At 38.0% G+C, this 27444-nt stretch overlaps 1 protein-coding gene across 11 annotated transcripts in view; it reads right to left on the bottom strand.

The window, feature by feature from the left end:
• Positions 1 to 741: 741 nt before the first annotated feature.
• The window catches only part of LOC127845489 (ubiquinone biosynthesis protein COQ9, mitochondrial-like), a 31495-nt gene continuing 4792 nt past the window's right edge, over positions 742 to 27444 (bottom strand). The window contains exons 2-10 of one of the 11 annotated variants that reach the window (XR_008033239.1): positions 21001 to 21067; positions 17281 to 17408; positions 13585 to 13747; positions 12159 to 12243; positions 8348 to 8452; positions 4696 to 4851; positions 3858 to 3911; positions 3359 to 3506; positions 742 to 3089 (exon numbers count right to left, since the gene is read on the bottom strand). Coding sequence is in view for 9 of the 11 variants with exons in the window: in XM_052376430.1 (XP_052232390.1) it covers positions 23930 to 25822 (1893 nt within the window). In the remaining 2 variants the exon portion in view is untranslated. The other 10 variants (XM_052376432.1, XM_052376435.1, XM_052376433.1 and 7 more) reach the window with 10 other exon arrangements.

The raw sequence follows: 27444 nt of genomic DNA, 5'->3' as shown, positions 1-27444 counted from the left end.
AGTGTGCACTGTGGAATGAGCTCTGAATCTCATAACAGCAGTGGATACAATCCTGGTGACCTAATTGGCCAAGCAGATAAACTGCTAGTGACCTAATTTGACAAGCAGATAAAATCCTGGTGACCTAATTTGACAAGCAGATAAATTCCTGGTGACCTAATTAGACAAGCGGATAAAATCCTGGTGACCTAATTAGACAATCAGATAAAATCCTAGTGACCTAATTAAACAAGCAGATAAAATCCTGGTGATCTAATGAGGACAAGCAGATGAAATCCTGTTGATCTTAAAGTGTTCTGTATGTCCAAACATGCACATTTGACCAGAAATCCAGCAGCGCATCTCTGGCCACCAGTGTCTAGGACAATGCTGTTTTTACCAAAGAGGACTTGAATCTTTTAGTGTCTTAAATGCAAATTATCAGGGGAGAAAAGACATTTTTTGTAATGCACATTGTAATTATCAAATAACTCTTAAGTGAATTGTTATGATTTTCAAGTGTTCTTAATTACTGTAAAATTATATTATATGTGGGACATTAATATTCTTTGATTTCATGGAATACCCTCTCCACTAATTTAACAAAAAAACAATTTTAAATGACTGATGCAAATTCCTCAATTTGTTTCTCCAAAATCAGAAATCCATGAAGTTACGTGTACACAAAAGTATTATTTTTAATAAAACAAGACCTGTCTCCATAGGAAGACATATTCCCCCGAAAAATGCTTTTTCGAAACCTAAACCCAGATTGTGAAACCTAAACGCGGACCCTAAGGTCAAGGTCAAAATTTGTATGCGTATGGAAGGGCCTTGTCCATATACACATGCCTACCAAATATGAAGGTTACATCTGAATGGACATAGAAGTTATGAGCATTTTTCGAAACCTAAACGCAAAAGTGTGATGGTCAGACAGACGGACGGTGCAACTGCTATATGCCATCCTACCAGGGGCATAAAAAACGAAAAGTAAAGTCGATAAACATTTTACCCTTTACATGTAATGTAACAATCTAAATTTGTATTCATTTTAAACTTTGCAGAGCTGGATTCTGATTATGTATGGTCCTTGCACCTCAGGATGACTGTTTGAAAACTGATGGTTTAAGTGTGAAATGTGATCTTGTGTACAGTCCATGTGTACTTTGTTGTTTTTATTGTCTAGATGGTTTAAGTTTAAATGGTGTTATACAGCAGTTATATTTTTGTCACACAGAAACATTATTATATTTATGCACCCCTTCGAAGACGAGGGGGTATATTGTTTTGCACATGTCGGTCCGTCGGTCGGTCAGTCCGTCCACCAGATGGTTTCTGGATGATAACTCAAGAATGCTTAGGCCTAGGATCATGAAACTTCATAGATACATTGATCATGACTGGCAGATAACCCCCATTGATTTTCAGGTCACTAGGTTAAAGGTCAAGGTCACATCGACTCGAAATAGTAAAATGGTTTCCGGATGATAACTCAAGAATGCGTAGGCCTAGGATCATGAAACTTCATAGGTACATTGACCATGACTGGCAGATGACCCCTATTGATTTTCAGGTCACTAGATCAAAGGTAAAGGTCACAGTGACTCGAAATAGTAAAATGATTTCCGGATGATATAAACTCAAGAATGCTTACGCCTAGGATCATGAAACTTAATAGGAACATTGATCATGACTGGCAGATGACCCCTATTGATTTTCAGGTCACTAGGTCAAGGTCACAGTGACTCGAAATAGTAAAATGGTTTCCGGATGATAACTCAAGAATGCTTACGCCTAGGATAATGAAACTTTATAGGTACATTGATCATGACTGGCAGATGACCCCTATGAATTTTCAGGTCAATAGGACGGAGGTCAAGGTCACAGTGACTCAAAACAGTAAAATGGTTTCCTAATGATAACTCGAGAATAATTACGCCTAGGATCATGAAACTTCATAGGCACATTGATCATCACTGGCAGATGACCCTTATCGATTTTCAAGTACTAGGTCAAAGTGACAAAAACCGTATTCACACAATGGCTGCCACTACAACTGACAGTCCATATGGGGGGCATGCATGTTTTACAAACAGCCCTTGTTACTTGTACTAATCAATGTGTATTTGTAGATCATTATATGTAATAAATATTACATCATTACATAATGCTTCAATATTTTTAGCATCCTTCAAGAAACTATGAGAACAAATGAAACTAAATTAAATTAAAAATGTGTCTCTTGAGGATCACCAGATGTGTGCACGCTGGGAACATAGCATTAATGACAGTTGACTTGAGAAATAGCAAATTTTTATTTTCTTTTTTATCATATATAAAATATTTTAAACGAGGCAGTCATAACCCATGCTGTGACTTTTTATGATATTCAAGTGTGACTGCGTAGCTGACTAATGCATTCTGCATATCCTATCATGTCCTAAACATGTTAGTCAAGTTTCATGACAACCCTTTAAAAGGTTAAGGAAATACGAAGCGTGCAAACATATGGAGGCTCAAACATGTTACCATTAACCCTTTCCCACTCAGAAACAAAGTGAAAATGGCTATGTGCAAACAGCATAAAACCAGAACAGCCTGCGAGTGAACCGCAGCCTGTAAAGTTTTTTTTGCTGTTTGCCACTCATCAGTACGGTTGGAATTGAATTTGAATCTAGTAAGGTCTTTAATTATATTTAACTTTCTTAGGGACTAAAAATTCATAAAAAATCATAAATAAAAAAAGTGGTAAAAGGTTAAGTGTCCTTGACATCAAGCCTGCACTGACGTATTAATTTTATTCTCATATGAAGATTGCATGTAAGAAACTTTAATGTTGCATGGAATGGTGTAGACCAAACATTTTGTTCGTCTTTGTGTGAAAACTGCTTATAAAACCTTATACATCGCCAAAAAGCATTCAGTACTAATCCTTCATTTAATAAACAATCAAACAATTGCAAATTACGTCTATAATAACATATAATCATATGTATTCTGTATACGACAGTCATTTTAGTTATCCAAAGAGTAAGTAAATAATTGTATAACATAATGTCTGTCAGATCTACAAGATGACATATACCTTCACAATGAGGCATGGATCATAGATTTCAAGACTGAAGAAAAACATAACAAATTTATTGACAGAGATAATCAAATCTGTACATGTAGTTACATAATAGAAAACAACTGAGTACCAGTAGATTAAAACAAGCAACAGCGTTACACTAAGGTTCAAATTAGCTTGGTTCTGGGAAAACTGGGCTAAAACCATAAGTGTAAAGTATTATCCCAGATTAGCCTGTGCAGTCTGCACAAACTGCAAACTGCCCAGGCTCATAGAGAGGACACCTCACAAATATGTAGTAAGGCAACTTTTACCAGAACTAGCCTCAATTGTAGTGGCTATAAGAACAAGTCTTACACACAGAAATAGTCTCTGATCAAAGGGCAAAATATTGTGACCACACTATGTTGAAAGATCACTTTGCTCCGGAGTTCGCGCCCAAGATATTTCTTCCCTACAAAATATTATACATTGTCAGAAACTTGTAAACATAAACTTGCAATGCTTTAATATCAACAGAGTGCAACAAAAGATTTGTAATGCTGCATTGCGTGTTCAACACTTCAGAAAAACTGAGGTGATGTCAATGGTGTTGCAGAGTTTGGTAAAGTATAACTTCTAAAAGAAGACAAAAATGAACAGCCAAACATTGAAGCAAGATAGCCCACTTGTAATAAATGCAGATAATCAAATACCTTTGTTGCAATTTACGTTTTTTGTTAAATTTTGATGAACATACAAAATAATGTATTAGTATTGTGAAAATCATTAATGCACTACTAAAAATGTCAGGAAATGCACTTACAATTATTGTGAAACCCTTACATGCCTCTCCAAGCACAGATGTCATTTCTTGACCCTGAAACAAGTCCATCATAATTGATTGGAAAGGCTACAGTACTTTACACAATGGTACTAACCAAATATTCTATATATATATTTTGTTTATTACTCAATAAAGATTAATATTGTTTTTAGGGGAAAAAAAAAGTGTATATATATATATTTAGATATATAAGTGAAGAGTTTTGCTGAACCAAATCCAACCTTTCGGCTTTGATGATAAAAATTACAAATATCCCCATGGTAACATGCACTTTTAAAAGTTTAATAGGTAAATCTTCATTTTTTGCATAAATAAAATTCAAACATGAAATTCTAGAGGCTTTGGAGATTACTTTTTCTGGGTAAATGGATTTGGGTTCAAAGAAATTCCAAGGTACAAGCCCTGCTGTTCCCTCTTCTAAAAGATTATATATCCCTGACAATGGATTTGAACCTCTGTCTGGGAAAACTGGGTTTAAAAGCTTTTGCTTAAAGCAGCATACCTGTCCAAACCAAGAACAACACTATCCACCTTAACTAAATTCTAGCTAAGAAGAGACTTCCTTTAAAAGAAAAATACAATGAAAGCCGACAGTGTTGTCCCTGATAAGCACAGACTAATCTTGAACAACACATATGTTCATGCATTAGAACCTATTGTCCCAGAGCGCAATTCATTTAATCAAAATTTTACAATCGGATGATAGTATCATCCACTGAAAAGTAATCAGTCTTTTTTTTGCAAACTTGATTGACATATCAGAACTTGTTCATTGCAAGTTTGATAGCAAAAATAGACAAACAACTTTCCCACATACATTTCTCACAAGTTTTCCCACCCTGGTGATGTCACCCATACGTCTATCCAGGAAGTCCCAGGTGTTTTGATAGTCGTCTGACTTGTCCTGCATCATGAACACCTCTGTGGTCTTGTAGACAACTCCCAGAGTGGCTCGCTTTGTGTACCAATTAAACTAAAACAGTGCATTACAGGTCACCTTGTGATTTTTTGTTCAAATATTTGGCCTGTAGAAGGACCCATTCAAAAAGAAAAAGTACATATATGTCCCAAATTGAAAGGGACCCAGCCTCACTCTCAAAAAGGTGAAAAAACATGCTGTTGAACTGAAACAGGACATTAGCATACCAATTCAATTAAAACAGGACATACGTAATTCAATTTAACTGAAAAAGGGCATTTGTGTACCAGTTGAACTGAAACAGGGCATAAGTGAACTAGTTGAACTGAAACAGTGCATTCGTGTACCACTTGAACTGAAACAGTGCATAAGTGTACCACTTGAACTGGAACAGGACATAAGTGTACCACTTCAACTGAAACAGGACATAAGTGTACAACTTAAACTGAAACAGGACATAAGTGTTCCAGTTGAACTGAAATAGGGCATAAATGTACAACTTGAACTGAAACATGACATAAGTGTACCACTTGAACTGAAACAGGACATACGTGTACCAGTTGAAATGAAACAAAACATAAGTGAACCAGTTGAACTGAAATAGGGCATAAGTGTACCAGTTGAACTGAAACAAAACATAAGTGCACCAGTTAAACTGAAATAGGGCATAAGTGTACCAGTTGAACTGAAACAAAACATAAGAGTACCAGTTGAACTGAAACAAAACATTAGTGTAACAGTTGAACTGAAACAGGGCATAAATGTACCACTTGAACTAGAACAGGACATAAGTGTACCACTTGAACTGAAACAGGACATAAGTGTACCAGTTGAACTGAAACAAATTATAAGTGTACCAGTTGAACTGAAATAGGGCGTAAGTGTACCACTTGAACTGAAACAAGACATAAGTGAACCAGTTGAACTGAAACAAGACATTAGTGTACCAGTGGAACTGAAACAGGACATTAGTGTACCAGTTGAACTTAAACAGGACATAAGTTTACCAGTTGAACTGAAACAGAGCATTAGTGTACCAGTTGACCTGAAACAGAGCATTAGTGTACCAGTTGACCTGAAAACAGGGCATTAGTGTACCAGTTGAACTGAAACAGAGCATAAGTTTACCAGTTGAACTAAAACAGGGCATTAGTGTACCAGTTGAACTAAAACAGGGCATTAGTGTACCAGTTGAACTGAAACAGAGCATTAGTGTACCAGTCGACCTGAAATAGTGCATAAGTGTACCAGTTGAACTGAAACAGGGCATTAGTGTACCAGTTGACCTGAAAACAGGGCATTAGTGTACCAGTTGACTAGTAATTGGGCATATGTGTACCAATCGTTCAGAAACAGGACATTAGTGTACCAGATGAACTGAAACAGTACATAAGTGTACCAGTTGACATGAAATTGGGCATAAGTGTACCAGTTGAACTGAAACATGGCATTAATGTACCAGTTGGCCTGAAATTGAGCATAAGTGTACCTGTTAAACTAAAACAGGGCAAAGGTGAACCAATTGAACTGAAACAGGATATAAGTGTACAAATTGAATGGAAAGAAAGCATAAGTGTACATGTTGAACTGAAACAGGACTTTAGTGTAACAGTTATTCTGAAATGGGGCATTAGTGTTCCAGTTGAACTGAAACGTGGCATAAGTGTACCAGTAAACCTGAAATAGGGGATAAGTGTACCATTTGAACTGAAACAGAGAATTAATATGCCAGTTGAACTGAAAGATGGCATTAGTGTACCAGTAGAACTGAAAGATGGCATTAGTGTACCAGTAGAACTGAAAAAGGGCATTAGTGTACCAGTTGACCTCAAATAGGGCATACGCATACCAGTTGAACTGAAATAGGGCATAAGTGTAACAGTTTAACTGATACAGGATATTAGTGTACTAGTTAAACTGAAAGAAGACATTAGTGGGCCAGTTGACTTGCAATAGGACATAAGTGTATCAGTGAAACTGAAACATGGCATTAGTTTACCAATTGAACGGAAAAAAGGCATTAGTGTTCACGTTGAACTGAAACAGACCATTAGTGTCCCAGTTGTACTGAAACAGGACATTAGTGTACCAGTTGAATTGAAACAGGACATTTATGATAAGTGTACCAGTTGTACTGAAACAGATCATTAGTGTTCCGGTTGAACTGATAAAGGACATGAGTGTACCAGCTAAACTGACACAGGGCATTAGTGTACCAGTTGAATTGATAAAGGACTTGAGTGTACCAGCTAAAATGACACAGATCATCAGTGTACCAGTTTAACTGATAAAGGACATGAGTGTACCAGCTAAACTGACACAGGCCATTAGTGTACCAGTTGAATTGATAAAGGACATGAGTGTACCAGCTAAACTGACACAGGCCATTAGTGTACCAGTTGAATTGATAAAGGACATGAGTTTACCAGCTTAAATGACACAGGTCATTAGTGTACCAGTTGAACTGATAAAGGACATGAGTGTACCAGCTTAAATGGCACAGGCCATAAGTGTACCAGTTGAACTGATAAAGGACATGAGTGTACCAGCTTAAATGACACAGGCCATAAGTGTACCAGTTGAACTGATAAAGGACATGAGTGTTCTAGCTAAACTGACACAGGCCATTAGTGTACCAGTTGAATTGATAAAGGGCATGAGTGTACCAGCTTAAATGACACAGGCCATTAGTGCACCAGTTGAACTGATAAAGGACATGAGTGTACCAGCTGAACACAGGTCATTAGTTTACCAGCAAAACTGACACATGGCACAGGTATGTACAGTCAGCCTAATTAATGAATAAAATGCTACACATATAGCTTTCTAAGTTCACTAGTTGAACTGAAACAAGGCAGGGATAAACAAAATGTAAAATGACAAAATATGCTTGACGGGGTCATATTCATTTTGCTTGTAATGATTTTACGCTAAGTGATTCTTTGAGGAAACAAGAGCACCGCATAACGGGTGCCAACGCTCGGCTGCAGGTGCAGTTTTGAATAAATAAAAGATTGTCAGAATTGTTTTAATTTTTTTTTTAGAGGTCACAGTGACCTTGACCTTTGACCTAGTGACTCAAAAAAGGGTGTGGCATGTAGAACTCATCAAGGTCTACATATGAAGTTTCAAAGTTGTATGTTGAAGCACTTTGATTTTAGAGACAAATGTCAAGGTTTTAGCACGACGCGGATAAAGAGGGTAGACGCCGGACGGCGAGCTGGCTTTGACAATACCTCGGGTTTTCTAAAAAACAGCCGAGCTAATAAATTAAAAATGATGTTTCATATCAATACAAAGCTCCATGAATTGCGGTTTCAGAAAAGAGGGGTTTTAAGATTATATACTATGTAAATCAATATAAATCATTTGACCAAAGGAGCATGACTTGTACAAACTCACAAGAGTACCAATTGAAAATATTACACACATATGTAGACCCTTGCAGTTTCAGATTAAAAGATTTTAAGTAATGTTACTTGCAGGCTGTTCTGGTTTTATGCTGTTTGCATACAGCCATGTTCACTATGAGTAGAGCACAAAGACTTACATCAGTAGATGTGTCACCAGTGTAGTACCAGATTTCATCTGTAAGGTCACCCAGGTTCTTCAATGCTTGTGGAGCATTTGGTGGAAGGGCTAGAATACCCATAGCCTGAAACAATATTAAGAATTAACATCAGTGTAAGGGGCAAGATGACCTCAAGAGTCAGACAGGCTAACCAGGACAAGCAAGATAAGAGACAAACAAGGGACAAAATTTTCACAAAACCAGGTTTTCAATTTGAAAAAAGTATGATAAATGGAGACAACTCAAACTAAAGAGATTGTTTATAATTTGTTTCAAAATAAATCTATTTTTAGTTGTGGCGACCTTGACCTTGGAGATATTGACGCAATTCTTTCGTGCAACACACCGTCCAATGATGGTGAACAAATGTGCCCGGACAAGCCATTTATGGTCATGTTTTACCTTTGAACTCAAAGTGTGACCTTGACCTTCAAGATATCGACATAATTCTTTCGCGCGACACACCGTCTAATGATTATGAACAAATGTGCCAAATGATTTTAAAATCTCACAATGAATGACATAGTCATGGCCCGGACAAGCTCATTTATGGCCATTTTTGACCTTTGAACTAAAAAAGTGACCTTGACCTTAGAGATATCGACTTAATTCTTCCACGTGACACACCGTCTTATGATGGTGAACTAATGTGCCAAATGATTTTAAAATCTCACAATGAATGACAAAGTTATGGCCCGGACAAGCTTGTTCCGCCCGCCGACATTTGCTTATCTTATAACCAGTTTTTTCCTTCAGAAAACCTGGTTAAAAAGGCTAACATAAACAATCAAGATGACCACATGAGCCAAAAGATGACCACTAGAGGGAAAACTAGAGCTTTGTCACAGACGTGACGTATACCCTCACATGGTGCACTGACACAGACTATTTTGCATGCTGTCTTCACAAAACAGGACAAGCTAATTTATGGCCATTTTTAAGAATCATTATTCCATTATCATTTATGGCCATTTTGACCTTTGAACTCTTGAATTCTTTTGCATGACACGTCGTCCAATGACTGTGAATAAAAATAATGTACAGAGTAATTTTAAAATCTCACAATTTATGACATGGTTATGGCCCGGACAAGATCAACAAGATCATTTATGGCCATTTTGAACCTTTGAACTCAAAGTGTGACTTTGACCTTGCAGATATAGGCATAATTTTTTTGTGCAACACACCGTCCAATGATGGTGAACAAATGCGTCAAATGATTTTAAAATCTCACAATGAACAACATACTTATGGCCCGGACAAGCTCATTTATGGCCATCTTTGACCTTTGAACTCAAAGTGTGACCTTGACCTTTAAGATATCAAGTAATGTTTTCGCCGACACACCGTCCAATGATAGTGAACAAATGTGCCCAATGATTATAAAATCTCACAATGAACGGCATAGTTTTTGCCCTGAAAAGCTCATTTGTGGCCATTTTTGACCTTTGAACTCAAAGTGTGACCTTGACCTTGGAGATATTGACGTAATTCTTTCGCGTGACACATCGTCCAATAATGGTGAACAAATTAATGTGCCAAATTATTTAAAATCTCACAATGAACGACAAACTTATGGCCCGGACAAGAATTTTACCTTTGAACTCCAAGTGTGACCTTGACCTTGGAGATATTGACGTAATTCTTTGTGCAACACACCGTCTCATGATGGTAAACAAATGTACCAAGTCATTTTAAAATCTAACAATAAATGACACAGTTATGGTCTGGACAAACTTTATGTTTAAAACACACTTAGTGACCCGTGACCTAGTTTTTGAACCGACATGACCCATTTTCAAACTTGACCTAGATATCATCTAGATACAACTTCTGACCAAGTTTGGTGAAGATCAGATGTAATTTTTGGGACAGACCTACAAAGTGACTCCTATATAGCCCCCATTACCAGTAATGGGGGTATAAAAACTTGCCAACATGGGCATGATAGAAATATGAGGCAGTAACACCTACAACAAGAGCACCGCCTTGCGGGTGCAGACCGCTCATCTATTTTCTTTTTAAAGGTGAAGGGACTCTCATTTTCAATCACAAAGGAGGGAGGAGTGGAGTGAAGAGGGGTGTATAGTGTGGGGTTGTGGACATTTATTACATTATCTTCCAAAAAAGCGAAAAAAAAAAAAAGAAAAAAAAAAATTGGGGGGGGGGGGGGGGGTTTGGGTGCGATGGTTGGACGGTATTTCAAACATAACCGTTTTAAAAAAAAAAATGGTGGGGGGTATAGTGTGAGGGTGTGGTGATAATTTGTGAGATGATCTTAAAAAAAAAAAAAAAAAAAAAAAAAAAAAAAAATCAAAAAAAAAATTGGGGGGGGTGGGGTGGGGTGGGGGTATAGTGTGAGGGTGTGGTGGTCATTTGTGAGATGATCTTAAAAAAAAAAAAAAAAATTTAAAAAAATTAGGGGGGGGGGGGGGAGGGGGGGGGAGGGCACGGGGGATGGTTTGGGTGAAGTCTATTGTGGTATGTCAGGTAAGAGTAGTTTCATCAAAGTATCAATCAAATCTAATCATAAATAAAGAAGTTATGGCAATTTTAGCAAAATTTAATAATTTGACCTTGAGAGTCAAGGTCATTCAAAGGTCAAAGTAAAATTCAAGGTGCCAGGTACAGTAACCTCATGATAGCATGTAAGTATTTGAAGTTTGAAAGCAATAGCCTTGATACTTCGAGTGGATCGAAACACAAAATTTAACCATATATTAAAAGTTACTAAGTCAAAAAAGGGCCATAATTCCGTAACAATGACAACCAGAGTTATGCAACTTGTCCTTTTACTGTACCCTTATGATAGTTTGTGAGTGTTCCAAGTATGAAAGCAATATCTATGATACTTTAGGGGTAAAGTGGACCAAAACATAAATCTTAACCAAATTTTCAATTTTCTAAGTATAAAGGGCCCATAATTCCGTCCAAATGCCAGTCAGAGTTACATAACTTTGCCTGCACCGTCCCCTTATGATAGTTCATAAATCTTGCAAGTATGAAAGCAATAGCTTTGATACTGTAGGAATAAAGTGGACCTAAACACAAAACTTAATCAAATTTTCAATTTTCTAAGTATAAAAAGGGCACATAATTCTGTCAAAATGCCAGTCAGAGTTACATTACTTTGCCTGCACAGTCCCCTTATGATAGTTAGTAAGTGTTGCAAGTATGAAAGCAATAGCTTTGATGCTTAAGGAATAAAATGGACCTAAACACAAAACTTAAACAAAATTGTCAATTTTCTAAGTATAAAAAGGGCACATAATTCTGTCAAAATGCATGCCAGAGTTATCTAACTTTGCCTGCCCAGTCCCCTCATGATAGTAAGTAAGTGTACCAAGTTTGAATGCAATAGCATTGATACTTACTGAGAAAAGTGGAACTAAACGCAAAACTTAACCAAAATTTTCAATTTTTTAAGTATAAAAAGGGCACATAATTCTGTCAAAATGCACGCCAGAGTTATCTAACTTTGCCTGCCCAGTCCCCTCATGATAGTAAGTAAGTGTACCAAGTTTGAATGCAATAGCATTGATACTTTCTGAGAAAAGTGGACCTAAACGCAAAACTTAACCGGACGCCGACGCCAACGCCAACGCCGACGCCAAGGTGATGACAATAGCTCATAATTTTTTTTCAAAAAATAGATGAGCTAAAAATGCAAAGAGAAAGGGTAAATTTTGTGTCAAGTAAATTGTAATATTGATCATAAATTTGTATTGCAATTCAGCCTATAGTCAAGCTTGTCATGAGATGTTTAATAAGACATGCCCCATGTTCCTACCTGTGGCCACCTGTCAATGTAAGGTATGATCATCCTCAGCCTGGCCTCCACTGCGTCACGGATGAATGGAGTAATCTTTGACTTCCTGAAGTAGAAAGGTTACACCTCACTCTTTCATACACTGATTTTCATAAACAAACTTTCATTGTAAATATAAATGTATAATAAGGCCAGGATGCTTATGAAAATTTTAATAATGTTTAAAGCAAATGTAGGGTAGATTTCAATTGGGATGGGACAGTACATTTTGGAAGGTAACAAGATTATAAAGAGGAAAACTTCTTGTGGGTATTTCAAAACATTATACCTTTCATAATTATGCTTCTTCTTTAATTAACATATATAAACATTCCAAGATCCATTATTTAGGTTAATATCCAAATGTAATTATAGCCGGGATATGAAATAGTACTGTCAAGAGCAAGCTTGCACATCAGCTATATTAATGTTTAATCGTAATAACAGCAAAAATTAGCTCAATATTAAACAAAATCTAGGATTAACATTAATAAATCAATACTTCAATGTAGTTGATTACAATTATAAACAAATTACGTTATCATCAATAAAAATTACACACATGCAATGTACCAGTACTTCACTTTACACTTAATACGTTATATTATTATATTATACTATAATAATAGTACTTACAAAACAATGGTGATATACTTTTAATTTTCAAATGACATAATTGTTGCACAAAGTTTAAAGTAAACAATTTTAGAAAATGGGACGTACAATATAATTCTTTCACATGCTCTTATAAATGCATTGTTCATATGTTTTCAACATTTAGTCACTTATATTACAACTTATAAAATGTGCAGTAAATAGTGCTGATCACTTCAGACCTCCTCGCATTGAATTAGCACCCCACCCCCCCCCCCCCCTGTCAGCCCGCAATCATTATATGGATCTCAGCAAGTGGCCTCAGTCCATTCAACGTTGTTTGGCTGACCAGTTGGTCACTATAATGCACTTAATATGAAATATTTCGTAATGTATGGATACCTCAGATGAGAAAGATGAATACAATTGCCTTGCTTAGGAAAACATGTCTGTCAAGATACATCGGTGTCATAAGCATTTGAGCCTTATTCTGGCCTCACACTTTCTGCTTTTATAACATTTTTCATTAACCCTTTTCCACTTAAAAGCATAGTGGAAATGGATATGTGCAAAAAGCATAAAACCACAACAGCCTGCAAGGTTTTATGCTGTTTGATGCTCATCAGTATCTAAGGTTTGGAGTTGAATTTCTAATTTTATAACATTTTTCATTAAATTGAAGTAAATTCTTTTTTTTAAATCCACTCTAGCCGGAAAGTGTTGTCCCCGATTAGCCTGTGCAGACTTCACATGCAAATCTGAGATGACACTTTCCAGTCAAAGGGTATGATATCATCAAGGCCCTCACGAGTACCCCGGTGTGTTGGTCTGCTCGGATTCCTTCTCCCGGGCCACCCTCTCTGCCAGCTGCATTGCAAGCTGCTTGTTGCAGTCTGTGTAGAAGTGGTAGATCAGCTCAACCCCACCTCTGGGGAACAGACCGTGGGCCACGCCCGGTAGACCCTCCACCTCCGCACCTAAACACACAACAGGCTTTGATGACACATAGATTGTGAGGCGGAGATTGGTTACAGAGTTCTTGGGTCTGGGATTAATTACACAAAGATTGTTGGGGTAAAGATCAATTACAAAAAAAAACATGGGGGTAAAAATTGATAACACACAGATTGTGGAGGGTTAAGTTGGATTACACTCAGATTATGGGCTAAGATTAGTATCCCACAGATTGTGTGGGCAAAAATGAATTTGCAGATGTTGTGAGGATTTTGTCGTCTTTGTTAAGAAAATTTTCATCGGCGGTCTGTTTACTTCTGACACTATTCTGGGGTAAATTGCATTACAAGTGCTTTGTGCAAAAATCTATGCCAGTAACTACAAACTACCTCTTTGAATCAGAGGGAAGGGGAAAACTATCATAGAAATAAAATCATGGAAAATCACCAATCAAGTTATGAGGAAATGACCAAGAAATCAAACATGTGAAACTCGTATTTGTTGTCTAGCGCTCTACAAACTGGGATAGATGGATACTGGGCATTTAATAATTTGTATACATCGCCATACTATAATCTATTATAACATCAAATTGATAGATTACCATATCACAAAAGGTCAGTGTTAATGAAAATGCTATTATTTCACCAACTTTGGGCAACATTATTTTCTAGGTTTCAAAATCAGCAAACAAAAGTATCAGCATTTAAATGTGCATAAGTGTGTGAACGTTTTTAGTATAGGATATTTTCCATGCGAGCTAAACTAAAAACTGTTGACCCTACAAGACTTGTTTGGTAGCAGACAAATCCACTATATATTCAACAGCTGCAGAAAAACATAGGGCCATAATTTTGCCAAAACTGGTCGCAGTAAAAATTCCTTTCTTTATAATCGTAATCTCATTTTTTTCATAAAATTGTGAAAGTTTAAGCACGATTCAACCAACAGTAAAAGGGGAGTTAAAAACATGAAATTTTGGGTCTATACATGTATATTCTATAATAGAAAAACAGACAAAGGGCCATGATTCTACCAAAACTCGTCGCAGCCGAAATTCCTCTATTTAAAATCATCCAGATAAACCAATTAAGGTCATTAAACTGTTAAAATGTCAGCACTATCTAACCAGTACTTAAAGGGAAATTGAAAACACAAGCCTGACTGGAGTAATAAGTCTATGCTGAAATACTGATGGATGGAAGAACAAGCGGAATGATTCATGCCACACACTATGTTGGCATACAAAGTTTGAAGTGAATAAGAATAAGATACTGATTTCAAGAAATATTCAGCACCTACCAAACATATAAATGAGCAAGGCTCAGTGAAAAGGGGGTTTAATGCATGTGCGTAAAGTGTCGTGTTTGCACGGGCTAATCAGGGAAGACACTTTCTGCCTAAACTGGATTCTTGCTAAGAAGAGACTTTCTTTACACAGAAAATATCATAAAAGCAGAAAGTGTCGTCCCTTATAAGCCTCTGCATCCTGCACAGGCTAATCTGGGACAGCACTTTGCGCACATGCATTAAACCCCATTTTCACAGAGCACTGCCTATAAATGTATTAATTACTCTCACTGCTCTAATAAGTGGAAATTGTATAAAAATTATTTCTAAATGAACAACAAGATGTGTTTGTGAAACACAATGTCACCCTATATGACGTTTGACCTTGAAGGATAACCTTGACCGTGACCCTTCACCACTCAAAATGTGCAGCTCCATGAGATACACATGCATGTCAAATATAAAATTGCTAGCTTCAATATTGGAGACGTTACATTACATGAGCAATTTTGACCCATATATTTGACCTAGAAGGATGACCTTGACCTTTCACCACTCAAAATGTGCAGCTCCATGAGATACACATGCATGCCAAATATCAAGTTGCTATCTTCAATATTGCAAAAGTATTCATAAAATAAGCGATTTGGGCCACATATATTTGACCTCTGACCTTGAAGGATGACCTTGACCTTTCACCACTCAAAATGTGCAGCTCCATAAGTTACACATGCATGCCAAATATCAAGTTGCTTCAGAGCTCCAGATAAGGGTCATATTTTCGTAATTACGAATTATTTTCAAGTCCGTTACGTATTTATTTTAAAATCTTGTCGTACCATTAAGAATTACAAAATCAAGTTACGAATATTATTTTTACATAGGTTTGTATCAATTTTTATTGAGTTCTTTTCGCGTATTAAAGATCTTTTCGGTGCTTATATAAAATGGTTATTGGGTTTGTTTAACAAAGCGCAATTTTTCCAATAAAAGCGGCGTGTACAGTCTATCTGTCAAAAAACAATGGCGGCGCCCAGAGAGCGTCCTAAAACACTGCAAAGCGGCAAAAAACACGCTTTTAACATATTGTACGCAAAGTGAGCCGAAGTTGAATGTTAAGAAAGACATTATAGAAAAGATCTTATACGATGTTGTATGTTCAGTTGCCGAAACAGTCGGAAAAGCTAAAAAAACGCAACACGATGGGTCCAAACTTAAACAAAAAACATTGAACGAGTGGAAGGGACAATTCACCTGGCCAATCGTTGAAAAGATTGAAGGGGAGACCCGTTTTAATTGTGAAATATGTAAAAATTCATCGAAGGCATGCAATCTAAGCACAGTTTGGGCATATGAAGGTATTTGAAAAATAAAATTGTATAATACTGAATAGACACTGTTGAACTTGTTAAAAATTAAGTTGCAAGTATGTTTATTTTGATTTTTTGCATGAAAATAACCATTATTATTTATTTTTAGGTCATTTAGAAAAGTTAAGAATTATTTACCAAAACTTAGTAGTAACGTTAAGAATAAAATTTCAGAGTTAAGAATTATTTTTGAAAATCTGGTTGTAACGTTAAGAATTTCACAAAACCTTATCTGGAGCTCTGTGCTATCTTCAATATTGCAAAAGTATTCATAAAATAAGCGATTTGGGCCACATATATTTGACCTCTGACCTTGAAGGATGACCTTGATCTTGACCTTTCAACACTCAAAATGTGCAGCTCCATGAGATACACATGCATGCCAAATATCAAGTTGCTATCTTCAATATTGCAAAAGTATTCATAAAATGAGCAATTTTGGCCACATATATTTGACCTATGACCTTGAAGGATGACCTTGACCTTGACCTTTCACCACTCAAAATGTGCAGCTCCATGAGATACACATGCATGCCAAATATCAAGTTGCTATATTCAATATAGCAAAAGTTATTGCAAAATGTTAAAGTTGGCGTAAACCAACCAACCAACCAACCAACAGACCAACAGACAGGGCAAAAACAATATGTCCCCCACTACTATAGTGGGGGCTATAAAAATGGTTCCTACAGCAATCAAGCCCCTTCTTGTTTAGTAATAAGGCTCAATTGGATGAAAATTGTCTGACATTAGCAGTAAACACTGTTTACAAGAGGTTCATTTTGCAATATATTAAGAGGAATCACTCTGCAGCTCCTGACTACTATGGTGGAACAAGAGTCATAACTTTGCAGCTACTAGGGTACTTTGGTTGATCAGGCAGTAAGACAGTGTACCTGCAGCGAGTGTGTCCACTGTCCAGCCGTGCTGATGTACAAATGCCATGGAGGAGCGCAAGATGCGCAGCCTGGTCTCATATTCCATCTCTTCTCCATCACTCACATGGTCGCCAGCCTCAGAACCCCTGCAAGACAGACACAATAGTCTTGACTCTCTAATTTGGCATAATTTGGAAAAACCAAGAGCCTTGTTCGAAAACTGGGCTTAATGTTTAGGCGAAAAATGTCATCCCAAATTTGACTGTGACGTCTATTTAACCCTTCACCCCTTAGATACATATTTTCATGCATTTGTAGTCTCTTAGAAAGTAATATTTAATTTAAGACCTTTCTTACTGGATTCAGGCTTCATCTCCAAACCTTAGATACTAATGAGCAGCAAACAGCATAAAACCTGAACAGACTGTGATTACTCACAGGCTGTTCTACTTTTATGCTGTTTGCACATAGACTTTTTCACTTTGCTTCTAAGTCGGAAAGGGTAAAGTGGAAAGTATCATCAATGATTGCCCAGTGTGGACAACACAGTCTTATCTGGATTGACAATTTATGCATATGCATTAAGCCCAATATTCCCTGATCAAGGCTCTGGGGGCACCTAAACAAGCTGATGCATTAGGTTCCCATAATACATCATATACATGTACTTCAAATGGGCTTACAAAAAGGGAATCAAAAAGATAAATGTCTATACCATCATTACATTATAAGGTTTTTACCAGCAGTGACTTTGATCATTGACTTAAGTCAACAAAATATTGTATAAAAAATTAACAGATTGTGCATGACCCTTAAAAATTGTATCTATCTTTGAAGTTTCAGAGTTATCGCAGGTCCAGTTTTGAAGACGCACATACAGATGGAAAGGACAGCTGGACATATGAATGTAAATCTTTAGGCTATTCCAGTTTAACAATGGCAGGAGACTAATGAGCAACTCAGAACATTTGTGAGGGCTGCATAAGAACTGACATTGGTAAGAAACTTACCCAGCTTGGCTTTCAGCTTTCTGGCACATGTGTCATACAGAGCAAACAAGCACTGATCACGGTAGGCAACTCACCCAGCTTGGCTTTCAGCTTTCTGGCACATGTGTCATACAGAGCAAACAAGCACTGAACATGATAGGCAACTCATCCAGCTTGGCTTTCAGCTTTCTGGCACATGTTTCATACAGAGCAAACAAGCACTCAACATGGTAGGCAACTCACCCAGCTTAGCTTTCAGCTTTCTTGCACATGTGTTGTACAGAGCAAACAAGCATTGCACATGGCAGGCAACTTGCCCAGCTTGGCTTTCAGCTTTCTGTCACATGTGTTTTACAGAGCAAACAACCACTGAACATGATAGGCAACTTACCCAGCTTGGTTTACAGCTTTCTGGCACATGTGTCATACATAGCAAAGAAGCACTGAACATAGTAAGCAACTCACCCAGCTTGGTTTACAGCTTTCTGTCACATGTGTTGTACATAGCAAACAAGCACTGAACATAGTAAGCAACTTACCCAGCTTGGTTAACAGCTTTCTGGCACATGTGTCGTACAGAGCAAACAAGCACTGAACATGGTAGGCAACTCACCCAGCTTGGCTTTCAGCTTTCTGGCACATGTGTCGTACAGAGCAAACAAGCACTCAACATAGTAGGCAACTCACTCAGCTTGGCTTTCAGCTTTCTGGCACACGTGTCATACATAGCAAACAAGCACTGAACATGGTAGGCAACTCACCAAGCTTTGCTTTCAGCTTTCTGGCACATGTGTCATACAGAGCAAACAAGCTCTGAACATGGTAGGCAACTTACCCAGCTTGGGTTACAGCTTTTTGGCACATGTGTTGTACATAGCAAACAAGCTCTGAACATGATAGGCAACTTATCCAGCTTGGTTTTCAGCTTTCTGGCACATGTGTCATACAGAGCAAACAAGCACTGAACATAGTAAGCAACTTACCCAGCTTGGCTTTCAGCTTTCTGGCACATGTGTCGTACAGAGCAAACAAGCACTGAACATGATAGGCAACTCACCCAGCTTGGCTTTCAGCTTTCTGGAACATGTGTCGTACATAGCAAACAAGCACTGAACATGATAGGCAACTTACCCAGCTTGGTTTACAGCTTTCTGTCACATGTGTTGTACATAGCAAACAAGCACTGAACATGGTAGGCAGCTCGCCCAGCTTGGTTAACAGCTGTCTGTCACATGTGTTGTACATAGCAAACAATCACTGAACATGGTAGGCAACTCACCCAGCTTGGTTTACAGCTTTTGTCACATGTGTAGTACATAGCAAACAAGCACTGAACATAGTAGGCAACTCACCCAGCTTGCCTTTCAGCTTTCTGGCACATGTGTTGTACATAGCAAACAAGCACTGAACATAGTAGGCAACTCACTCAGCTTGGCTTTCAGCTTTCTGGCACACGTGTCATACATAGCAAACAAGCACTGAACATGGTAGGCAACTCACCAAGCTTTGCTTTCAGCTTTCTGGCACATGTGTCATACAGAGCAAACAAGCATTGAACATGATAGGCAACTCACCAAGCTTGGCTTTCAGCTTTCTGGCACATGTGTCATACAGAGCAAACAAGCATTGAACATGATAGGCAACTCACCCAGCTTGGGTTACAGCTTTTCTGTCACATGTGTTGTACATAGCAAACAAGCACTGAACATGGTAGGCAACTTACCCAGTTTGGTTTACAGCTTTCTGTCACATGTGTTGTACAGAGCAAACAAGCTCTGAACATGGTAGGCAACTTACCCAGCTTGGGTTACAGCTTTTTGGCACATGTGTTGTACATAGCAAACAAGCTCTGAACATGATAGGCAACTTATCCAGCTTGGTTTTCAGCTTTCTGGCACATGTGTCATACAGAGCAAACAAGCACTGAACATAGTAAGCAACTTACCCAGCTTGGCTTTCAGCTTTCTGTCACATGTGTTGTACAGAGCAAACAAGCACTGAACATGGTCCCAGCTGGACTTTCAGCTTTCTTGCACATTTGATATACATAGCAAACAAGCACTGAACATGGTAGGCAACTTACCCAGCTTGGTTTACAGCTTTCTGTCACATGTGTTGTACATAGCAAACAAGCTCTGAACATGATAGGCAACTCACCCAGCTTGGGTTACAGCTTTTTGGCACATGTGTTGTACATAGCAAACAAGCTCTGAACATGATAGGCAACTCACCCAGCTTGGGTTACAGCTTTTTGGCACATGTGTTGTACATAGCAAACAAGCTCTGAACATGATAGGCAACTTATCCAGCTTGGTTTTCAGCTTTCTGGCACATGTGTCATACAGAGCAAACAAGCACTGAACATAGTAAGCAACTTACCCAGCTTGGCTTTCAGCTTTCTGGCACATGTGTCGTACAGAGCAAACAAGCACTGAACATGGTAGGCAACTCTCTCAGCTGGACTTTCAGCTTTCTTGCACATTTGATATACATAGCAAACAAGCACTGAACATGATAGGCAACTTACCCAGCTTGGTTCACAGCTTCCTGTCACATGTGCTGTACATAGAAAACAAGCACTGAACATGATAGGCAACTTACCCAGCTTGGTTTACAGCTTTCTGGCACATGTGTCATACATAGCAAAGAAGCACTGAACATGATTGGCAACTTACCCAGGTTGGTTTACAGCTTTCTGGCACATGAGTCGTACATAGCAAACAAGCACTGAACATGGTAGGCAACTTACTCAGCTTGGCTTTCAGCTTTCTGGCACATGTGTCGTACATTGCAGCATGTCCGCATGTGACTCTCCACTAAAACACAAGACATCCTGTACAGACAACAGCAGCAGTTGTTTTTGTCGCAGTTGATCTTATATGTTTCCTTTTTTCAACAGGCTTACAAAATGTGTGCTTTGGTAAAAAAAAGTTATTTGTTCTTTTTAATATTATTTTTGCTTATGTATTGTAAAGAACTGCAAGTATTACCGAAAACAATAGTTAAAATTCCTTAAATAAGAAAAGTGCACTTGTTTAAATGCTGTCTGCAGTTATGCCATTTAATTGTATGGCTCAGTCATACCATTTTGTGGCTCAGTCATTCCATTTCATGGCAACGTCATACCATTTCATGGCTTTATTATACCATTTTATGCATATGCCATATAATTTCATGGCCAAGTCATAAAAGTTTATGGCTCAGTAATACCATTTCATGTCTCAGTAGTACCATTTCAATTCACAGTGGTACAATGTCATAGCTCAGTCATACCAATTCATGGCTCAGTTATACCATTTCATGTGTCAGTCATACCATTTCATAGCTCAGTCATTCCATTGTATGGATCAGTCATACCATTTCATGTCTCATATGTACAATTTCATAGCTCAGTTTTACCAAATTATGGCTCAGTTAAACAATTTCATGTGTCAGTCATACCATTTCATGGCTCAGTCATTCCATTGTATGGATCAGTCATACCATTTCATGTCATATTGTACAATTTCATAGCTCAGTTTTACCATTTCGTGGCTCAGTTAAACCATTTCATGACTCAGCCATTCCATTATATGGCTCAGTTCCAGGGAAAAACACTCAGGACACACCAATTTAGTTTAAGACACATTGATTTCCCCTGAGACTCGTTGATTTTTCCCTATGACTCTTTGATTTTCCCTGGGACTCATTGATTTTACCTTTGACTTATTGATTTTTTTGGACTCATTGTTTTCAAATATGCAAGTTCTCTTACTCATTTTAGCAACATTCTAGATTTATATCTAAACATATGCAAATAATTTACAGAAATAATGTGAAATTGTGTCATTTTACTTCCTTTATTGGGAAAATCATTCTCAATTTTGAATTGTTGCTTTGACCCATTTTAAAATAAAGAACATAATATATTTTATTTTTTAGGGGTACATACAAATACAATTACTGAGTATGAGTTGAGTATTGTATTTAGGAGTTTAACAAGGGCTGTTTGTAAAACATGCATGCCCCCCATATGGGCTGTCATTTGTAGTGGCAGCCATTCATTGTGTGAATACGTTTTTTGTCACTGTGACCTTGACCTTTGACCTAATGTAAGTTATCATCCGGAAACCATTGTACTATTTCGAGTCACTGTGACCTTGACCTTTGACCTAGTGACCTGAAAATCAATAGGGGTCATCTGCCAGTCATGATCAAGGGGGGAGTGAGAGGGGGGTATAATGTGGGGTGTGGTAATTTATTAGATGTATAAAATATTGGGGGGGGGGTGGGGGGTAGGGGGGGGTGAGAGGGGGGTATAATGTGGGGTGTGGTAATTTATTAGATGATGTTTCAAAAAACAAAAATTGGGGGGGGTGAGGTTGGGGGGGGGGGGATTCTGGTAGGGGCGTGGGGTATTGTTTGGGTGGAATCCATTGTGGTATTCAGGTAAGTGTTGTTTTGTCAAAGTAATAATAAAATGTGATCATAAAAAATAACAAATGATCTCACACTGACATGAACAAATATCCTCTATTTATTAAACATGAAATTTAAACTTATTGCATTTGTTTCCCCTGTATATAAGAAAGATATAATACTGTATTACCTCCCCTGTCCTGCTTATATATGTATTAATCAACAAAATTAAACATTAACACAATATTTAATATACAATATATACAAAAAATCTCATATTCTGATAATATTTTTACTGATCCACTTTATTTTACTCAAAGGATGATGTTTCATTGGACTGATAATTATAGATTTAGGATAACAGACCAGTTGCTTCAGTTATATTGTTCAGAGTTCGCCCTGTTGGCCGTGTATGCGTTCTTGAGTTATCATCCAAAAACCATTGTACTATTTCGGGTCGTCGTGACCTTGACCTTTGACCTAGTGACCTCAAAATCAATAGGGGTCATCTGCGAGTCATGATCAATGTACCTATGAAGTTTCATGATCCTAGGCCCAAGCGTTCTTGAGTTATCATCCGGAAACCACCTGGTGGACGGACCGACAGACGGACCGACAGACCGACATGAGCAAAGCAATATACCCCCCTTCTTCGAAGGGGGGCATAAAAATTCAGTGCAAGTCCAGAGTGAAAAACATGTTTATTATATTAAATTCAGACGAAAATAGTCACAATTACAGCTATTATGGCTTAACAATTCTTATGCTGGAATTACCATGCAATTTGACTTACATGTATATCAGGACATGTACATCAAGCAAAAACAAAAAGATGTATAACAGATTGTTTGAAGATATTTTACACATAATCTGTAATTTCTAATCATGTACAGCAGACAAATTTTATGTGTCCTATTGTAAAAGTGTGTATAATATACAGTAAAATAATATGCTGTTTTATTAAAATACTGGATTTCATTTGTTACTTAGTTCTGAAGCAGCATTTTAAACCAGGTCACTTTAACACATGTCAGTTTGCGCTGCTGATCAAGTATCTACTCTCACCACTAGACTGGTGACTAGGTCATTACAACACAGTCCACTAATGCAGTGATGTCATCAGTTTGCGCTGCTGATCAAGTATCAACTCTCACCACTAGACTGGTGACTAGGTCATAACAACACAGTCCACTACTGCAGTGATGTCATCAGTTTGCGCTGCTGATCAAGTATCTACTCTCACCACTAGACTGGTGACTAGGTCACTACAACACACTCAATTACTGCAGTGATGTCATCGTTTTGCGCTGCTGAGCCAGTATCTCCTCTACTCGGACCACCAGACCGGTGATCAGGTCAAGGGTTCTCAAGGCCTGCTGCAGGATGGCCACTTTCTGGCCTCGTGCCATAGGGGGCAGCGTGAACCCTGCAACACTCACACACATGTCCACCACCTCCTCACCAGCCCCTTGGGACTGGTTCCCTTTCTGGAGGGCAGACAACTCCAGTCGGTAGTGACCCTTGGTGAGATCCAGGCCCTCGTATAACAGCTTCAGGAAGTCCTTCTCTATCGCTGGGATAAAGTCCCAGAAACCGGACATATTGGTCTGTGGGGGGTCTCTCAGGGCCAGGTAACGTATCAGGTTCAATACTGAGATGATCCTGTCTGAGTGCTCTACAAGATCTGTTGCAGCTTTGTCCTCAAGTTTTGTAATCAACAGAAATATTCTCTTCAGATTCAGACCTGAAAAGTATTTTGATAATGCTGCTTTGAGCCTCAGGTCTCCTGCTTTGAGCCTCAGGTCTCCTGCTTTGAGCCTCTGGTCTCCAAGATTAAAACTCTTGTCAACCTGATCTTTGAACAACTGAACACAGAACCCAACAGCTCCGGAATGTGTCAATGTTCCAAACATTTTAATAAACATCTGGTATCTAGCTTTAGCATCAAATAAATTGATAAATGGTGCAACTAGGCATACACATTTCTGTCTTAAATCTCTTGCAGAACAATGTGTCATAATATCGAATAAAGATCCAAGTATTCTGTAGTATTCAGGTCTGTCCAAATCCTCATAGGGAATCAAAACATGACCATCCTGTGTCTGTAACAATTTAGAAAATAAATGAACACCTTTCCTTCTTACTGCTGTTTCCTTCTTGGCCAACATCAATGCAAAAAATGACACACAGAGCTCATATATGCCATTCCAAGGCATCAGTGGGGGAAGTGAGAATTCTGCCACATCCTCAGCCAATAGCAAGTATGCCATACAGCTCAAGCCCAGCTCGGATTGCTTGTCCAGTTCATCACCGAGGCCAGGGTCACCTCGCCGTAACTTCAGTTTCAGAGACAACTTATCATTATGACTTACTGAGTCTCTTAACAAACCAAACAGGTCCTTGTTGAGCTTTTTCAACAGTGCCATAACTTTCTCTGCCAATATTCTTGCGGTAGACTTCACTTTCATTCCAATATGGTTTTCACGGACACCCAAATCAAGTTGAGATAAAGGATGCTCCAGCACTTTTAGAAGGAATTTCACAAGAATCTTATGCTCTTGTTCCTGATCAGTCTCTTTTATGACCTCAACTTTCCAGTCCAGCTCAACAAAAGTAGCCATGAAGTCCAGGTAGGCAGATACAGCATGTTCAGCCATCTCTGTAACTGGGTCAATCTCAGCTGCCCTAACCTCCTCCTCAGTCTCACCTCCCTCTATCTCCAGCTTAGCCACACAGTCCGAGAACGTAACTAAACTCAGCTCCAGAAGAAAAAGCCGTTTTGCTGGCGATCTCAAAATACAAATCTTTGTAAGACCTAGGAATGTCTGGAAGCGCACATGATCATCAAAAGAGTCCGCCTGTTCCAGAAGAGCATAAACAAGCTCGTCCGGATTGCCAACAGTAACAAGGTACTTCATACATCGCTCACAGACTTCAACAAAGCCCGGGCAGCTGTTGAAGTTCTCCTCATTAACAGCAGGTCCCAGCAGGGAGAGTAGTTGCCAATTCAGGGATTCGTCCCTTAGTTTGTCTTCCAGAATGAGTTTCTTCACTCCAAGAGGGTCACAGGCTGCCACGCACTCACGGATCATCTTCATACGTTCCTCATTGTCAATAGGGTCCATACGCTCACGGATCATCCCGATATGTTCCTCATTGTCAACAGGGTCCATAGTTAATGCAGACGCCACTCAGTTATTAGGTATTCTGAAAGAAACAAAAACAGCAGCTTGTTTTTTTGTGTTTATTACATCACTATGTAGACTTCCAGAACGTTAACGATTTAATAATTAAACAGTTTCAAAATTATGCACTCAATTATTTTCAAAATTGCAATATCTTCAAACAAGCTGCTATTTTTCTTCTTTCATTGAATGATGATGTCATTAAATCTGACAAGAAGCTGGATGTAAATCCACCATACACAGAATCAGAATGTGCGTTCTAATTTGATAAAATTAATGTGTCCTGGAAACTCCCAGGATTAATTAATGTGCATAAAACATTTAACCTGACCAGAGGAGAAGCATATTACTGTAAAATCATTAATATTCTTCATCATGAAATTAAGTTCTTTTTCAAAAAATTACATTTTTGTGGACACATTTATTCGAGGATTATTAATATTGGAAAAAAGCAAAATGCGTCCGTGATTTTCCAATGTATTTGTGTTAAATTCGTGGATCAGTCATCCCACAAAATCAACCACAGTTGATGTTCCATAAATCATAATTAGTTAACAGTATGTGTTCAGGAAGAATCATGATAGGAGTAATTAGAATAAGAAAGTACATGAATATCCATTTATTCAGTATTTGTATCTTTTCTTTTATAATTGATATAAGGGATAGTCAATCCAGTATCATATGATATCCCATCCGTCAATGCTGTTGAAATCAACAATATTTGATGTTTGCAATATTTAGTAAACAAAATCTTTTACTTGTTATAGTTTTCAACATGAAAGCATGTATTGTTTACTACAGACAGGTGTTGTGATCAACTTAATCATAAAATATATACCTGTTTTTGGTTATTTTTTTTAGAAGAAGGTTTAACAAATGTGTTACAAGTCACATATTTGTGAAAATCCATGAAAATAAAAATGTAACTGGGTTTAAAGTTTATAAGTTTCATCCAGAAATTAAATATGCATGATTTTCCTAACCACTTTGGAAACAAGAAACCGTCGGAGACGGGTGATGCTCCCCAAAGGTTTTTTTTGTCACAATATTGTACTATATATTCAGATAAAAGGAAACGTCTTGAGGGGCATAACTTTGGACAAAATAATACGATGGATGGTTTAGCAACTTAAAAATTTCAAAGGGCCATAACTCTCTAAATAAATCATCTAACCAGAACCCACAAATAACATGCTCGACTCCTCAAGGTAGTTAAGCTTCCCATAAAGCTTCATTGTATTCCAGTCAGTAGTTGGGGAGAAATAGCCCGGACAAATATTGCACTATATGTACAGTTTATAGAAAATTTCAAAGGGCCATAACTCTGTGAAAAATCATCCGACCATAACCGGCTGATAATATGCACATCTCCTGTTGGTAGTGAAGCTTCCCATAAAGTTTCATTGAATTCCTGTAATAAGTTGCTGAGAAATAGCTCGGACAAGAATTGCACTATATGTACAATGGAAAATTTCAAAGGGCAATAACTCTGTGAAAAATCATCGGACAAGAACCGGCTGATAATATTCACATCTTTTCTTGGTAGTGAAGCTTCCCATAAAGTTTCATTGAATTCCAGTCATTAGTTGCTGAGAAATCGCCCAGACAAG

The sequence above is a fragment of the Dreissena polymorpha genome, chromosome 9, assembly GCF_020536995.1.
Source record: "Dreissena polymorpha isolate Duluth1 chromosome 9, UMN_Dpol_1.0, whole genome shotgun sequence".
Classification (NCBI taxonomy): domain Eukaryota; kingdom Metazoa; phylum Mollusca; class Bivalvia; order Myida; family Dreissenidae; genus Dreissena; species Dreissena polymorpha.
The sequence above is the reverse complement of the archived record's forward strand: the minus strand, read 5'-3'. Positions and strand labels throughout refer to the sequence as shown.